At 32.0% G+C, this 18,430-nt stretch overlaps 2 protein-coding genes and 1 non-coding gene across 5 annotated transcripts; 1 reads left to right on the top strand and 2 right to left on the bottom strand.

The window, feature by feature from the left end:
- Positions 1-4,461: 4,461 nt before the first annotated feature.
- On the top strand, positions 4,462-4,543 carry TRNAS-AGA (transfer RNA serine (anticodon AGA)). Its single transcript has one exon. It is a non-coding gene; the product is annotated as a tRNA-Ser (tRNA).
- A 1,171-nt stretch (positions 4,544-5,714) lies between these two features.
- LOC105787188 (uncharacterized) lies at positions 5,715-7,339 on the bottom strand. The gene is made up of 3 exons (XM_012613624.2): positions 6,709-7,339; positions 6,019-6,228; positions 5,715-5,939 (listed from the first exon to the last, which is right to left on the bottom strand). Exons 1-3 carry the CDS (start codon positions 7,249-7,251, stop codon positions 5,715-5,717), a joined length of 978 nt encoding a protein of 325 aa, XP_012469078.1. The 5' UTR covers positions 7,252-7,339.
- Positions 7,340-13,989: 6,650 nt separating this feature from the next.
- On the bottom strand, positions 13,990-18,038 carry LOC105779745 (tRNA (guanine(37)-N1)-methyltransferase 1). Of its 3 annotated transcripts, none has more exons than XR_008196047.1 (10): positions 17,134-18,038; positions 16,656-16,754; positions 15,861-15,980; positions 15,578-15,744; positions 15,341-15,411; positions 15,094-15,236; positions 14,815-14,926; positions 14,520-14,602; positions 14,317-14,429; positions 14,190-14,208 (listed from the first exon to the last, which is right to left on the bottom strand). XR_008196047.1 is itself a non-coding variant. In XM_012603654.2 (9 exons), exons 1-9 carry the CDS (start codon positions 17,935-17,937, stop codon positions 14,065-14,067), a joined length of 1,773 nt encoding a protein of 590 aa, XP_012459108.1. In that variant the 5' UTR covers positions 17,938-18,036; the 3' UTR covers positions 13,990-14,064. The 3 variants fall into 3 exon arrangements, 1 of the variants encoding a protein (XP_012459108.1); XR_001129119.2 differs by having other exon boundaries at positions 14,191-14,208; positions 14,520-14,642; XM_012603654.2 differs by lacking the exon at positions 14,520-14,602 and having other exon boundaries at positions 13,990-14,208; positions 17,134-18,036.
- Between the last annotated feature and the right edge of the window lie 392 nt (positions 18,039-18,430).

Genomic DNA, 18,430 nt, shown 5'->3' with positions numbered 1-18,430 from the left:
AACGATAAACTAACATGGTACGTTAAATCATCATTTCAAACCAAAATTTTAGGTTAAATTATACAATTTGTACCATATTTTTTCGTTTTAAGTCATTTAATTTTTTTTCTTTTATGTTCTTTTAACTTTACTTTTCTTTCTTTATTTTTCATTCTTTTCGCTTCTTCCTCTGCTTTTCCTCCATTCTCCATCTTTTTAATGTAGTTTTGTAATACTCAAAATTACTACAATAAGAAAGTAAGATAATATTCTGATATAGTAAAATAAGGATATAAAGTGATAAAATGGTAATTTTGAGTTAAGTCAACATTGGGAAGTATATTATGACATATTAATTCAAGAAAAGATTAAATTACAAAAGTGAGAAAAGTTTTGTTCTCAAAATTTGAGGGTTAAAGTGTAAATGCAAAAGTTGAAGGACCAATAGTGTAAATATTTTAATGGTGGAATAATTTAGAAACTAAGGAAAATGGATGGATTAGGACCAAATTGAAAATGTGAAGAATTTTGAGAGACTAAATTGCAATTTTACCAAATTAAGTGATGACTCAATGATGAAATTTTAAAAGATTATAAAGGGAAAAATGGTCAATTAGAGAGAGAGAATTCTAGAAGGTAATGATGATGTTGGTGATATTTTTAATTAATTAATTAGATAAATGTTATTTAGTTAATATTTTATTAAGATTTTTGGTATTATTTTATTATTAAATGATTAATATAAAAGGGAGGAAAGATGAAGAGAAATCATCATCTTTCCCATGCATGTCACGTTAGAAGGGAAGAGAAGAAAGAAAGTTTTGCTTTCTTTACAATTTGGTCCTTGCACCAAAAATTTACCATTTTCACCTAGAAATCAAAAGAATTTTCATAGCCATCAAGAGAGAAAGATAACAAGAAGACTATGGGGAGCTAGAATATCAAGTTAGATTCAAGTAATAGAAGCTGGAGGAGAGAGAAAATCAAGTTAAAGGTTGAAACCAATAGGACAAGGTAAGAACATCAAGATTTCAACATATTTTTAAGTGTGATATTATTGAAAAAGTATGGAAATGATGTTATAGTAGAGTTTTCTTATATAAATTCTTATGTTTTTATATATTAGTGAATGAAAATAAGAGAAAATGATGGGAAATATTATAGAGAAAGGGAATAAGGGTGTTATAAATTTAGTAATCAACATTTTGCACTAAAACAGTTTTGGATAGCAGCAGTAGGTTAAATTTGAAAAATCACCATAAATTATGGAAATCGAATTAGAGTATAAATAAAATATGGAATTAAATCTTATTGAGTCTAGTTTCTCATAGAAGAAACAGTGTAAGTAATGGAATTGTAAATCATGAGATATTATAAATTTTGTGAGACAAGGTTAGAATGAATTCGGGTTCCCCTGTTCTGAATTGGAAAAATCATTAAAAATTGTACAAAAATAATTATGGCTTATAATTTATATTTTTAAAATAATTAATGAGTATATTTTCAAGAGAAACAAACGGGGACATCATCCGAATTCTGTACAAAGAGATAATTAATTTTTAGTGAAGAGGGATTGGAACTGTCAAACAGTGAAATAGGGGAAACTTTAAAGAATAAACTGTACTTATTGGTTAAACAAAAAATTCTGAAAATTTTATAGTAAGAAGAAATGTGAGTCTAGTTTCAGAGAAAATGAACGGATCTCAATTCGGAGTTACATAGCTCAAGATATAAATAATTTTGTGACTATGACTCAAGTGGACAGCTTTGAATGAACAAATAAATAAATAGTGAAATTATAGATAATGTTACATATAAGCATGTTATATACATTAAGGATGTGGAATGCAGAGGAGGAGGAGGAAAATATATGATTATTCAACTAGCATGAGTTTTCATTAAAAATGGCTAATTTGCATGTTTTAGGTTCAGGGACTAAATTTAATGAAAGCAATATTTTATGGGTAAATTTGTAAAAATGTCAAAAAGTGACCAAATTGCATGAAATGAATTGTTTTATTATTTAAATTAATAAATTGAATGAAATATTAATTTAGATCAAGATTGAGTGGAAATTCGAGGAAAATAGAAAATTATCAAAATGTCCCTGAATTCTGGTATTTTTGCAATTTAGCCTGGTAAGTTCGTATAACTTGAATTATATTCTTAAATGCTTGAAATGTTTGTTATTGATATGAATATGATTTGAATGTTAATTGTATGAAAATTGATGAAACATTGATATATTTGATAAAAAGGGGAAGAAATCCCGGTTGAATGGAAGTAAAATTCGATGGATCTTTGAAAAGGAATTGACGGTAAAAAGGCTCTAGCCCGGACAGGTGATCCTATTCTGATATAGCCCTCTCGAAGAATATGTGGAAAATGGATTTAGCCCTAACGGGTAATCCGAATTAGGATCTGAATTTAGCCTGGACTGGTAATCTCGACAATACTCTATGAGTTTATATTATAGGGGATTTAGCCTGGACTGGTAATTCCGTTGTAAGGATGAGGTTCGTTGGAGTGTACTCTCTGAAATGGAAATGTGCGCACATGAATATGGATTGACGGACCCGGATTTGTACACCCCTGAAAATCCATCGAAATTCCGAGAAATTCAATGGGATAAATATGGAAAAATAACAAGGAAATGGAAATCATGGTATTGCTGAGCTCATCAATCTTGGTATATATATTATTGATACATGGAAATTATTGAACTAACTTGAATGTTGAGTTTATGCATGTTAGGGGAATAATGCATTGAATGGCATGTATAAGTTAAATTGGCCAACGTTAGCTCATTAATGTTTTGATTTTGATTGATTTTAAATATGAATGCTTGATGAAATGAAATGTCTGTAAATTAATTTGTAAACTCCGGTAATACTCTATAATCCTATTCTGGCAATAGATACAGGTTAGGGGTGTTACAAGTTTTTCTATGTTTTCCATTTGTTAAAACTAAAGGGGAAGAATAAAAGGAAAATAAAGAAAAAAATTGTTCAAAAAAATAAAAGTATAGAGACTAGTTTTAACAAATGGAAAACATAGAAAATTTAATTTAAAAGAGAAGGAAAAGGGAGGCAAACAAAGGGAGAAACAGAAGATAATGGAAAAAAGAAAGAAAGAAAGTTAAAAGAACATAAAAGAAAAAAATTAAATTGCCCAAAACGAAAAAAAATATGGGGACCAATTGTATAATTTAACCTAAAATTTTTATTTGAAATGATGATTTAACGTGCCATGTCAGCTTACCGTTACACCGTTAACGACAATTAATGGCTCAGTGACTAAAATGTTATAACACGTTAACGTAAATGACTAAAATGTAACATTTCAAACATAAATGACTAAAATATAATATGAGGTGAACAAAATAGACTATTTTGATAGTTTACCCTAAATTTACATTAAAAAGTAATATCTAAATTTTGGGAATCAAAGAGATTTCTTAGTTATCATATGAAATATCATTCATTAAAAAATTGGATATATCTCAAAATTACATATGATTTTTGGTTCAATATGTAATGTTATACATGGATTTTGATTTTGTATAATTTTATACAATGACATTTTGGTTTGATTCAATTTTCATAAACTACTAGCATCATCATTGATACAATATCATTTTGTGTTTACATGTTACATACACAAATTTATACTAATATAAAATGAAAATAAATTGATGTGCTCGTTTCGTAAATGTGTACAATTGAATCAAAATCTAAGTTTTATATGTACAATTGAACTAAAATCAAAGTTTAATGTGTATAACTACACAAAATCAATTCTTGTATATCAAATTACACATTGGGTCAAAATTCATGTATAATTTTGATATTTATCCCTTAAAAAAAGTGACCTTCGTTTCCCAAGGAAAACATAGGTTGAATTATGCTATTAGTCCTTTTATTTTGTGAAAGTTGTGGATTTAGTCCATGTACTTTAATTTGGTCATTTTTAGTCCCTGTACTTTTTTAATTTTAAAATTTCAGTTCTCACCAAACGATAACTGTTAAATTCGTTCAATTAAATTATGATGTTTCCAAAATTTGATGCAACAAAACATATCATATGTGTAAGGCCATATTAGCTTGTTCTTTCCACATATTACTCACTAACATTTTAATTAATGGATTGACGACTATCATTTGTGTCAATATTAAAATTTTAAAATTTGAAAAGTATATGGACTTAAAATGATCTAGTCGGAGACTATGGGTTAAATCTACAAATGTATGCATGGTACATGGTTAACAATTGAATTTAACCAAACGGATTTAATTGCTACTACTTGGGTCATGATTGAAATTTCATAATTTGAAAAGTACAATGAGTAAATTTGACCAATTTGAAAAGTAGAGGACTAAAATTGATCTAATTAAAGTACAAGGACTAATAGCAGAATTTAACCAAAATATAACACTGTAAAAATGATTAAGAGAAACATTCTACTCCAAGCACATCAAACTCGTGGACGTGCCGGAGTGGTTATCGGGCATGACTAGAAATCATGTGGGCTCTGCCCGCGCAGGTTCGAATCCTGCCGTCCACGTTTTAACTTTCTTACTTTTTGGTGGCAATTTCCTTCAATTTTCTTTTCCTTCAAAATTTTCCTAGAAAATAAACACAAATTTTCTCAACCATGAAGAATTAATGATATTGTTGTTTTCTTAAACCAAAACAATTGAGAAAACCCATCAAAAAGTAAGTTATTATTAGCCCCCCCAACACCAAAAAAAAAAGCTTCCAATACTCAGCTTTGCTACTATCAGAGACTACCAGTCCCACGTCCCGCATCTTCATATTAAAAAATATAATTTACCATCTTCCTTTTTTAACTTAAAAAAACATTATTTGTGTTCAAGTTCATATTGTAACTTTTATACCTGCACTAATCAGTTACAGGCTTACAGCAGTAGGTAGCAGCCAGTTTCTGATGATCCTCCAGTTAATGTTTTTGCTTTAATTTTGCTGGAAACAGTGACAGTTTTTATATATATATATATATTATACTCTTTGCTTACACCTTTTTCAAAGCAACCCCTAAAAAAGGTGTACTTAATTAGCTCACTCCCATAAACAGAAAGCTAGAGATGCCCTCCTTGTGTTTCACCACATTAAATTTAAAAAAAAAATGAAGTAAAATTCTAAAAGAGAGACAGAGACAGTTGCTAGGGTTTTGAGCCAATTCTTTCCACCCTATATTTATATATCCCAGACCTTAGTGTATATATATATATAATCTGAAGACAAGTAAAACTCAGTTTTTTTTTTTTCCAAGTTAAAAGTACAATATATCTAGGATTGTGAAATGACAGCCAGGGTTAATGGTTTTTATCACTGATGAACCATATTTGGGTGCTTCCATATGCAATACACAATACCAGTCTCTACAATCTACACATCTTCTTCTATATGTATTTGGCAATGGCAATGGCAATGGCAATGTGAATTTAGAATAGACAGAAACTTTGAACTTGGTTAATTTCTTCACTATTTTGCTGTATCTGTCAAGATTGTACACTTTTTTTAATCATAAGAAATATGTGGGATATCTACAACATTTCAAATAAAAAGTGGTGACCATATATATTTTTAATTAAGTGTAACAACAAAAGAGGAACTTTAAAAGCTGTATTTTGGAATTTGGTTTTTTTTTAAAAAGCATTAATTACACCTCCAAAATCAATGTAACAGTAAAACCAAGATTTTCCTGTATGCTTCTAATATGAAAGCTTGAGTGACAGATCAACACAATTAGGAGCGTTATTAGCATAAGAAGCTTCACCACCTACTGTAATTGCTGATGAAGAAGCTTCTTCAGGAAATTCCCATTCCTTGGAAGCTGTGTTTCTGCCATTTTTCCCTGGGAAAAATTCATACTCCATCACATAACTTCCAGTGCCAAATGAATTTCCTTTCCTGTGAATCGCCACAACATCCACTGTCTACAACAACACAAAGAACCCCATAAGAAGAACGGTATTTTATTAAAAAAAACCCAATTTGATTGGTCATCATCATCACCTCATTGATGTTCATTTGGCCTGCTGCTGCATATGCATAAGCACTCCTTGCAGCTCTAGCACTGAATCCCTTCATCATCTCTTCATTTGTGTTTTGATTGTTTTCCAGGTTCCATCCATGAAAGTCAGTTCCTTTGTTTGGCAAAGCTTGTCCAAATTGGTTGAATAAACCTCCATTAAACTTCCCATTCTCCATATTGCAACGCTTCTTCTGCAACATGTATTCAAGTGATCAATAAGATGGCAAAGAAGTCATATATAAAAGAAAGAACCTGAGACAGATACTGACTAGCTTTTGGGTTCATTTTGAGTGATTTTTAGATACAACCCCAAGAAACATAAGACTAATGATCTCCTAATTGTAGTTCTCTCTTTTTTTCTGCGTTGCTATATTTTTCTAGCAAGCCAACAGGAGGAATCAAGAAATCCTTTCCAACTTATAACTCCTTTTTCCCCCATTTTTTTCTCAGGAATCAAACATAAACATTTAGAAATAAATATCAGAATCAACAATATTACGACCTGTTCAACTATATCATCTTTTTACTTCACATTTCCTACATTTTATTAGAAACAAAAACAAAACATCACCAAAAACCAAAAGCACAATACTTAAAACAAGCAAACAAAACCCAAAGCACAAAACTTGCAAATTAAGAAGCTTTGAAAAAAAAAGGGGTAAAAGCTAGACCTTAAAGCAAAGATCACAATGCTCAGGCTTGCAATGCTGGAACTTTGGCATTGAAGAGAGCTCTTTAGAAGCCTCCACAACACTAGCAGCAGCACAACCAACCTGAACATTACCAGGATTTCCAACCAAAACCTGACTATTAAACCCACCAAACCCTCCATTACCAACAACTCTTTGCATCATCAAACCATCTGTGTCAGCCCCCCAACCCCATAACCCCCCACTTCCACCATTGATCATCATGGGGGGAACACCATAGTTTGCTACACCATGCAGGACAGGCACATTACTAGCTCCCATAGCTTCACAACCGAACTGGTTTATTGTCGTTGTGGTCCTTGTTTCACTCATTTTCCTCAAACGTTCAAGTTGGGCCACTCCCATACCTCTTTGAGGCTGTTTCTTTTGGTATGGACCTTTCCCACTTGATTTCCTTCCTTTGTTGCTCTTCACAAACTCCATGGCAGGTTTAGCTTCATCTTCCATGGGTTTTGTTGTTGGGTTATCAGTGTTTGGAGTCAAGAGTGTAAGTGAAGTAGCCATTAAAAAAGAAGGGTTTTGATATGTTTTTAGCTTAAATCAAAAAGAGAGAGAAAGAGAGACAAGAGAGTTTTTTTTTTTTTCTTTTCTTTCCCTGTCTTTGGCTTTTGCTTGATGATCAAAAGAACGGGGATTTTATAGACAGAGGGTTCTGAAAGATTTGGATTTTCCTTAGACATCAATTTATTGCAATTAAAAATAAAGTTTTCATTAAAAAAACAGATAACAAGGTACATGTTCTTGTATTTTTTTCCCCAGGTTTTTATTTTGTTTTTATCAATTCTAAAATCTTCACCACATAATATATTAAAAAATAATTTAGAAAATGATAAATACATAAAATTTGAAAAAAAAATCATTGATTTTTCATAAATTTCTTTGTTGATCCAATAACTTTTTTTATTAAAAAAAGGACAAAAAGAATTCATCCCTGGAATCAGTAAAACCAGCCCGAGGAATAGCAAATTCCAGCCAAAGAACACCAATCCCTATGCAAAACCAAAATCCAAAAGCAAATCCATCTAAACGCGCGTGTAGTACAAAAGCGTGTCCTGTAATGGAGTATTGCAACACGCGCATAAGAGAGAGTGAGCATGGAGTTCAATAATATAGTACCTAGAGACACGTGTCATGCACTGAGGGCAACTGATTATACCGGGGACATGATCTGAAACACAAAGGACATTACAACTCCGTTTAAGTAGTTGGGGAGTGTCAGTTTAGACAAAAGTAGCAAACAAACATTAGGGCTTTTCATTTTCATGCAAAAAATATATTTAATTTCTTTCCCTCCCCCGCCCAATTTTCTTCTAAATAATTTATGATTCTTTACAATATAATATAACCTGAAATTTAAATGCTATAAAAACAAAATCATTTAAAAATTTTCTTGATCTAAAATGATATGACAATGATTTAATGGTCAGGATATTGGGAAAAAAAAAGGGAAAATTTTGAAGTGTCAAAAGCCATTAGGGTTCTCAAACAACATTGTGGGGGTACAATGGTTTTACATTACAAATTGATTTATGTAATGGGCATGATATTGTGATAGTAGGGAAAGATTTGGGTATTTGTGAAATTATTTTGTATTTATGTATTTTTTAAGTCATATTTAATATTTATTAGACTATGACATATTCATGATATAGGTTAAAAAATTATATAAAAATATACTTATAAAAAAATTATGTAAAATTTAAATGAAATATTAGTTAAAATGGTAAATTTAAGTGTTTTGTGTTCAAATCTCAGTATGTGTTCCGATCTGGTTTAAAATTATCCATAGTCCCTCTCTAATCCATAAATAGAAGGGTAATGCGTTTCAGCACACTCGAACCTACGTCATCTTGCATTGACAAAAATAATCATACCAATCGAGTTAAGATTCAATTGACATTTTTGTATATTATTTTCTTGATTCAAATACGGAAAAAAGCATATGTGATACATGTAATATTAATCAAGGATGGTAAGTAAAAGGTGTAAGGGCAATCATAGAGTAAGATTTGGTCATGACAATGTGAATCTGCCTAGCTATGTTGTAGGGTTGCAATGATGGCCTAATTCTATCATATTTGGAAAGCTTATTCCATGTGGTAGTTTATAGTTGCCCAATTTGTTGTTTGAACACAATAATAAAAATATTTGTACTAGGATATGCCATTAATGTTTCAATTATTTCTCTCCTTAGTTTTTATTAATTATTAAATTATGTTGTCTTCATTTAATTGGATCCAATTTCCAAATATCTAATTCAATTGAGAATCCTTTTCTTGTTGGATACTAAAAATATCTTTATTCTATGTGTTCATTTCATAGATTCAATTAAAATAAACAGTCCACCTATAATTAATTTTTATTACAATTTTAGTTATCCCATCACAATAAAATAATAATAATAATGTAAATATCAACAATTTGTTAGTAGTTTGATGGATTTCAATTAGATGTTTCTTTTACTTTACAAAAATTAAACCCTTTACTTTAGTTTATCGAATTTGATTCTCGTATTTTATGAAGATTGAAAAATTGATCTAATTGGATAACATTGTTAAACCTTACCATTACATATTTGACACGAAAACCAGTAGTTCAACAATTTTATATGCAATGAACTAACAAAACAAGCAATTCAACAATTTGTATGCAACTAGTAATTAGCAAAAACTAGTAGTTCAAGTTCACATGTTTGTTAATGAACTAACTTATTAATTTTCATAAAAGAAAGGGAGTTTCATTCAATTCTTGGATCATAAAGAAACTTGTGAAGAATAAGATCCCATGGATAAATACTAACTACAAATACATGATATCTGTATATGTATTTGTATTAGACCCATAAATTCTATATTTAGTGATGTCCTAAAGGATGAACCCCCTTTCTTATCCCCAAAGCATTTCCTTCTTTTTCCTTGCAAAAATAACTAACTTCCACCTAACATTTCAAGTATTCTCTTTGATTTCCCATGTGTCGCATTCATCTCTTCAAAACTACTCTACCCAAAAGCTCCAACATAATCCAATCATATATATTATTCCATTGTATGTGTTAGACTCTCTCTTTCACCCACACTTCAAATTGTGTCAACAAATTTATCCATTGAGTTGTTACAAACCAATAATAATCAAAACTAATGAGACATCTTCATACCATAACTAAGTTGATACTAGAATGTTTCTATTAGGGCAACCACTGCTAGTAGTAGTGATTAACCCCTTCACCATAGGTCTATATGAAGAGGTAAGCAATTGATCAATAGATGTGATTCATTCCCATGAGTGAAAATTAAATCCCTGATCACATAATTAGAAAACAAGGTAAACAGTCACCATGCGACACTTGTGGTTTATTATCGTAAAAACTCTATCGATGCATGAACCAATTTTTAAAAATTTCTTTTGATAAAATCCCTAAACCCTTTTATAATAATTTTTTTTCATGTGCACCAAAATATTGTGTTAGAGCTCTTAAAACGAGTGAAGAGAAGGAATAAAAAAGAAAAAAGCAATGAAAACCGCGTGACTAACCAAAGATGTAATTTTCAGATATGATTCTGGTTGAAGATCTTTGATAATTATCATCCCATCCCTTTCACAAATTGCATGCAATGCAATGCGATTCAATGCAACCCAAGAAAACACAAAAGCTGAACATTTTGTAAGGACGGTCCTCAAGGGAATTGACCAATAAGGAGCTGCCATGTAAGTAAAAATGGTCTTAATCTAGAGTGTCTTTTTTGTAAGCCTTGATCTAGTACTCTAGATCTTAGGCATGCATATGTATGGTGTGATGAAGTTTATATTATTTATAAATATATAGGTAAGTAAAGAAGAATCTTCTAAAAGGGACATTGGTGGGTGGTCCCATCAACGGCCACCTTGGGTGATGGGATATAGGCGGCTGCAATGGTGAGATTTGGCACGTATCAAACCAGGTGGGTTACAACTTGCATGTGTAAATTCTATTGGTGCAAAATGTTCTAGTTTTTTCCTATTTTTCGAGTGATTTTTTAAAAGTTGGATTTATTTGAATTCACATATCAATTAATCTTTTATTCAACCAATAGTTTTGGTTCTAACAACATTGTTAGCTTGTTTTCTCCAATTTTGATTGTATTAACAGGAACCATATCTATCAACCGATGCATGGATAAAGTCAAAAACATTTGTAAAGTTACATAAATAGGAGAATCTCCTTGTTTAGCTTGGATTTGTTGAATGATAGATTTTTATTTGTCAATATTTTATATTTAAAATTTATTAAATCTCATTTATTTAATTATAAATATTTTTATATGTATATATTTAATACATATTTTTTAAAAGCATTGATAAAAACAAATCGATATGAATATACACCGATTGCGATAAAAAAAACACAACGTTCGCTGGTGTGGTATTGACTGTTATTTTTTTCTTTAAAAATTATGGATAAGTTTTTGAGGTTTAGACATAGAGGAAATGGATTGCTGGGTTTGGGCAGACATGGAAGGATTCTTGGGGTTTGGGAAGCAGATTGTGCCCTGCTTGGACTCTATATTTGGGGGATTTTAGGCATTTATATGCAGAGGTGTCCTACTAATTGGCAGCTTTACTTACAGATTTACATATACAAGGGTATGACCCTAACCATGTAACCCCCTCTTTTGCATGACTATGGGGGACCATATTCGTATATACCCCCATACTTAAATTTCTACCATAAATAACAATTGAAAAAACTTAGAAAACGACATCAAACTAACCCCATTTTTCCATCAACTAATTAGCCTTATAATAAAGTTTAGAGTAAGAGATGTTGAAAGATTAATTTTAAAATAAATTACCGAAAAATCAATATTTAAATCATTCAATTTCGACACCTTATCTAAAAACATTCATTAAAAAGGTTGGGATTGTGAAGAAGAAGGGTCAAACAAGTTGTTTGAATATCACAAATATCATTTCTCATCCATTTATAATGATGGTGTTTGGTAAAAAAAACTCATCTTTGGGTTCTTTTCTATCTTTTGCCTGCCTTAATTTCTTGGCACCTTCTTTTCAACATCACATCTACATGATCCCATTGCCAAAACACTTTGACAAAATATGATTTTGATTCTTGATCCCAGATATACAGCGTTCAAAGGTTTCCATCACCAATCACGCACGAGGGTAAATTCTCCTCTCAGTCCCTCTATTCTTTACACATTTAAAATTTAATCTTTCTATTTTAATCTCTAGAATATAGCTTATTTACTTGAAGTTCAATGAATAGAAAGGTAAACTACAAAAACAGTCACATTTGTTTGCCTCAGACTACATTTTAGTCATTTATGTTTGAAATGTTACATTTTAGTCACTTACATCATCGTTTTGTTACGAAGTGATCACTCTACCATTAAGCTCCGTTACCTCCCTAATGGCGGTCTTACGTGGCAATCCAAATGGGTTTTAAATACCAACTTGGATGTCCTATGTGGCTGTCCAAATTAAGTTTATTTAATTAAAAACCTATTTTCATCCCAGCAACTGGACATTCAAGTTGGCGTTTAAAACTCATTTGACTGCCACATAGGACTTTCGTTAGGGAGGTAACGGAGTTTAACAGTAGAGTGACTAGTTTGTAACAAAAAGATTACGTAAGTAACTAAAACGTAATATTTCAAACATAAGTGACTAAAATATAATTTGAGACAAACAAGAATGATTATTTTTATAGTTTACCCTTAATAGAACCATTATAGAATTCCGTTAAATTGAATTATATGGTGTTTTTAAAATAAAAAAATTTTACTCGAGTGATCAATATTGTGTAAAGGTCACATAAACAAATAAAATGTTAAACATAAGATTGTAAGTTTTTATTCTGAATATAGAGTTATAAGATTTTTTGACATTGTTTAAATGAAATAGAGTGAAAGCTGGCTTACATGGTTTCCTTGTAATGTTAAATTGGTCACACTAACACATTCTTTATTTTAAAAACGTTATGTAATCTAATTTATTGAAAGCTTTGATAATCTTATCAATTGGACTTCAATTGTTAAATTAAAAGAATACATATATTAAATCCTTGGAATTAATAGTAGAGAGATTAGATTTCAACTACGCTAAGAGTATAGAGACCGATAGTATAATTAAACCCAATTATGATCGAGTATTTTAATTCATCGTGCTAATTGATATATTGGTGGTGAAGTTTTTAACTCCACAAATAGGGTTAAAAAATCATAATGTGTCTTTAATGGGTATTTAAGAAAATAAAAACTAAATAAACGAGACACGTGATAGATTCTTAAGCTCACTTCTGGAGTAAAAAAGACTCCCTTATTAGTATATCAAATAATAATGCAAAAAGTAATTCCATCAATGGAATTAAAATATAATATATATTTTTGTTTAATTAATAGATAACACTATTAATACAAGTCTTAATTAAAATGATGGAATGTATTTACTTATGAAAGAGTAGGGGGAAGCATTTGGTTTCAACCCCCAAAGGGTTTCTTAAAGGTTGCTATAAGGAACCAAAGGTTAGAGTAAGTGTGAGTTGTAGCTTTATGCAACTTGTGAAAGGCCTTTACTCTTTAAGGTAAAAAAAGGAACCCTTACCAAAGCTCTAAAGATCCCCTCCTTCTCACCCATTTCAATCCCCTGTCCATAAACCAAAAAATGCCTCCTACATTATTTATGGACCACAGTCATATAGACATGTACATATACATATACATATAAAAGAAACAATAATAATTACTCGGATCCCATCAATCTGAACTGAGATTTTGTTGCTCTTTGTTGTTATCTTTCTCTCCACATTACTCCTTTCCAAGTTTTTATTACCAGTTTGCCCAACATAGTTAAAGAAAAAAACATTTTGTCTTTGGTTCTTTAAGATTTTATGGAGGGACAGGATCTCTCAACAGGGTTGTTTCAGAGGGTTGGGTTGGTTTAATCTGAGCCGTCCAAAACAGGGAACCCCCCCCCCCCCCTCCCAAAAGAAAAAAGAGACCTTGGGGATGAAACATTTGGGTGCCTACCATTTACATACAGAAGGTCAGTCTCAGCTGCTGTTGGTATTTTTATAGTACTGCATATATGAAAAAAAAACAAATAAACAGGACTAAAGCATAGACATGGGGACAGTAAGTTATTAGATGTGTCTGTAAGATGTTTGTAGTACTGCACACAGTTTTCCTTTGGGGGTTTTTTAGCCTCTTTAACATTAAATATTTACCTATAAGTGAAAAAAAACTATAATTACCACACAAATGAACAAGGCATTTATAAATACAAAACTTGATCTGAAATTCACAGTTTTACAAATTGATCTATTTATACATTTAAACTACATTCTGAAAAGGCTACACTCTTAGGAAGGATAAATGATGCACACAACATATATTTTCCAGGTGCAACGAGGCGTACCCTACGCATATCCACATTAACTGCAACCTCTTGCAAGGCAATTCGTATCCGCTGCATTAGTAAGGAACATGAAGATCAAAATGAAATGAAACAGAAAAAAATGGCAACTGAACTAGTAGTGGCTAAATGGAGAAATATTATAAGATTTTGACACTAGACCTCATGAAAGTCAAACTCAGGATCTCGAGCTTTAGAAAATCCATAAACATGAATCATTGGGAAGTTGAATTCTTTATCTCTAGGTTGATTTCTGTATACTCCCCTGAATGCATCTGTTTGTAAAGGCCAAAACAAATAGAAAGCGATTAAATTTTTGCACGATTGTGAAACCAATAGCCACCATGAAGACTCTTATCAAATACCATTCTAGACTTGGCTCCAAGTTAAGTCCGTGATATTTCTGAAGTATATGGTAATTTCTATCACATAACGGATGCAATCTTATCTGTGATTCCTTGAACAACAACGATCATCAACTAGTTGATCTTTAACATGCAACCCAAAGAATGTTAACAACAGCTTAAGGCAAACAATGAGAAATAACTAAATATTGTAAGCAGTTCAAAGACTATGAAGCACGCTAAAGACAGTCTAATCACTCGAGAAAGTGGATGCAAGTGAAAGAAAACTTCCAGCCATTGGAAGGTGATAACTTACCTAGAAATTCTGCTGCATCATTTGGCAAATTCATAACTACATGTGTGATGGAATGAGCTTTCTCGCTAGAAAACATAGCATTGATGAACCTTCTTCCATCCATGTTAAAGACCTAGAGAGCAACATAAAATATCCTTAGTGTGAGGAATATAATTCCATTAAATCGCAAAATGGTATATATATTACCAAGATCAAGGCTGCAACAAAGCAAAGTTTAAAGAATTGCATGCAGGGCATTGATATTCCTTCAGTTGACTAAATCAACTAGCGTAATGTTACCTTAATTTTCTTTTCAAGTTTGTTGAGGACACTGTTTCTTTCAAGATATTCAACCGCAAAAGGGTTCAAATCATTAGCATAAACACGTTTTACTATCTTAGCAGCAGATACAGCAATCGGACCAACCCCAGAGAATACATCACCTGTAAATTATAATAAGAGTTCAGACTTGTAAGCATCTTGATATGAATATTAATAAAATTATTTGTAAATACATAATCCCAAACAATGTAAGATGGAAACGTACAGATAACATCATTGCGATTGAAGCCACTCAGAAGCCTCAGTCTCTCAGTTGCAAGCCTTGAATTCCAATACCTGCATAGAAGAGGAAAGGAGAAACATGAATACCCTTTTTAGGTGTGCTCTGCAATATGGCTCCTACATCTTTCATATGATTTGATATTACTCCTCGTTTGGAGAACAAACATTAAAAAGTCCAAGTTAAATATATTATTGCTTGAATGAAAGCAGCGGAGCATACACTTTTGCTAAATCAACACGAAATCGCAGTCCATTCTCAACTACTGTAGTCACCAAGGAGTGATTCCCAGCTAAAACCTCAAGTTGCATTGTTCGGTAGTCATTTTGAATGACGTCAATCTTATTCACAACTGTTTGTATTTTTGGCTTGTTTTTGTCCAGAACCACCTGATAAAGTGGAAAATAACCTTATCCTGTCAGAAGACAAATAAAGAGTTCACTTTCAAAGTTGTAGATTTGTATCTTCAATATGTCAAATATACTAATTTTTCTATAATAAGCACCTTTGCTATAACATTCTTGTATGGTAGATGTTCATCTTTCAGGTTTAAGTGTGCAATGTGGCCAACTGTCTCAAAGGCTGAAGGGATAATCATGCCCTCTGGGAGCATGGTCTCCAAGATCTGCAACCAATGCATAAGATTTAGAGTCCCCATTGATGTTGCAGACAGTTATATCTTACTTGGATTAGCTGTTATAATTAGAGGCGGGATCAAAAGAAAAGACCGCAACTTAGTCTCCACGTTCTCCTAAATTCTCTGTCCTCTTAGCCAGTTTGTTCTCATTGGCAAGTGAAGGAAGCTACACTTTTGAGGCCTTTGTTTAATAGAATACTATATACAGAATTTTCATGTCATAATTTCTAACTGAGTATAAACATATTGCGTTCGTGATTGATTCCAAAATCTTGTTTTTTTTTCATTCATTTGCAAATTAAAAGTTCTTCCATATCATTGCCTATTGTGCTGCCAACCCCAGCTTCTAACTTTTTCTAGACAATGACATTAGACGCAAAGTGAACCAGATTCCTATAAATTTGTGTTGACCGGTCTGCCAGAGAGGTTAGTCGAAAACTATGTCTCTCATAAATTCAAGCATGTGGAGATACAACCGAAAAAATATCAGAGGATGGAGTGATGAAAAATGGAACATATTTTCCATGCAAGACAGCCAAACTTCAAGAATCACTTAAAAGTAATCTTAGACGCCTAGGACATCTCTATTAAAGAGAATAGAAGCTTGAAAGGCATCTTTGTTGTCATAAACAATACTATTAAGTATAGAATAAAAATTTATACCTCATTCATCTGCCAATAATCATAGAACAAAGTCAGCTTACATCTCACAAGCTCTATAGTCGACGATCTATTCTCTATGGTTTCTCCAACAAACACAGCCTGAAAAAGAGATGGCATTTTAGATGTGCACAAACAGGAACATCTGTCATAAATTCATAATAGAAATCCCACCATAGATACAGCATCAAAATTTCAAAATTATATACCTTAGAAAAGAGGGAAACAACTAGAGCACCAAGCCACTAACTCTTTCAACAAAACTTAAGGGGGAAAAAGTGTATTGACCATCCACATACGCATCAATGAATTCAAAATTATCCAATTTAAATCACTAGAGCATCAAAGCATTTTAGGACTAATGCTGAAGCTAAAACTAAATCCTTCTAATCTTTTAGAACACATGAAAAAAACACTAGTTTATGCAAATCATCATAACAAAAAAAGAGAAGAAAACAAAAATGAACATCCAAAGTACTACCTTAATTGCTTGAGGCAACTCTTCAAATCCTTTATCCCCATACCTTTCATCCAAAAGCAATAATCTTGTAGAACCCTTCCATTTCCTCCCTCCTTTAAACTCCTCTCCTAACAACCCTTTCATTTCATCTTCTTCTTCCTCCTCCAAAACTTCCACAAGACAACACTCTTTCCTCTCATTTCCTTTCATTTCTCCATCTCCATTCTTTTTCTTCTTTTTCCTCTTCCCAGGCCTCGAAATCTTAGCCAAATTCTTAAACTTTACAAACCCCCTATAATTGAACTCCTTCGCCAATTTCTCCCTATATAAAACCAGTGACTCAAACTCCTCATTCTCCTCTTCATTGTTCTCTTCACCATCTTTCCTTTTATCAAAAAGGGTCATCATTTCTTCTTCGATTTCATCCCCGGGAACTCTGGCAATGTTCTTAACCCTCGGCCAATTCAAGAGGTGACCCCTGAGACGGTTCTCAAGGGCAAAACAATCATTTGCAGGGACACGGAGAGCAGCAAGATGAAAAACTCTAGTGAATTTCTGTTCATCGAAGAGGGGGTTATTATCTTCGCCTACTTCTGGTTGATGGGTTATCGGATTTTGGGTTTGAAAAGGGGTTTCGGGTGCTATTTTGCCTTTGTGAAGTGAAGGGCCATAAGAGAAAGTTTGGGTTTTGGTTTGAGTTTGGGTGCAACAGAAGAGAGAAAGAATGGAGGGTTTAAGAAGAAAGGAAGAGGAGCGTTTGATAGAGAAGATAGTGAAAGGAAGAAGCGAGTTTGGTTTGAGATGGAGAAGCTTCATTGCCACCATTTTTAAGTGGAGTAAAGCTTTCCAGCTTTTGTTATTCACCGGTCACCAGAGGGACTTTAGCTGATAAGAGGATTAATATGGGTTTAAGCCTTAAGGCCTTCTAGTTGTCTTTTTTCCCATTTATTTTGTCCTAGATCCCTCCTAAAACTGCTTCCCCTTAGTGGTGATATGATTATCTATTATAATAGTGAGATTGTATTGTAACGTTAAAATTTAAAATAATTATTAATATTGAATAAAAATATATAATAAATTATTTAAGAATATATTTATACTATTTTTTAAAAAGAAAATGTCAACCATTTCATTTAACAGATAAACCAAAGAGAGTCTTGGTAATAACATTCAAACAGTTGGACAAAACAATAGTTAGGTGATTTACTATAATTTGATATGTCAAATTAAGTTCACTCGAACACTTGATGAGTTTGTTTATAAGCAATTTATGAGTCTTTTCAATGCTTTTTGTTGATTTTTATTTTCTAGTGTTAAT

The sequence above is a fragment of the Gossypium raimondii genome, chromosome 1 (genome assembly GCF_025698545.1).
Source record: "Gossypium raimondii isolate GPD5lz chromosome 1, ASM2569854v1, whole genome shotgun sequence".
Taxonomy (NCBI): Eukaryota; Viridiplantae; Streptophyta; class Magnoliopsida; order Malvales; family Malvaceae; genus Gossypium; species Gossypium raimondii.
This window is presented reverse-complemented; position numbering and strand designations above follow the sequence as displayed.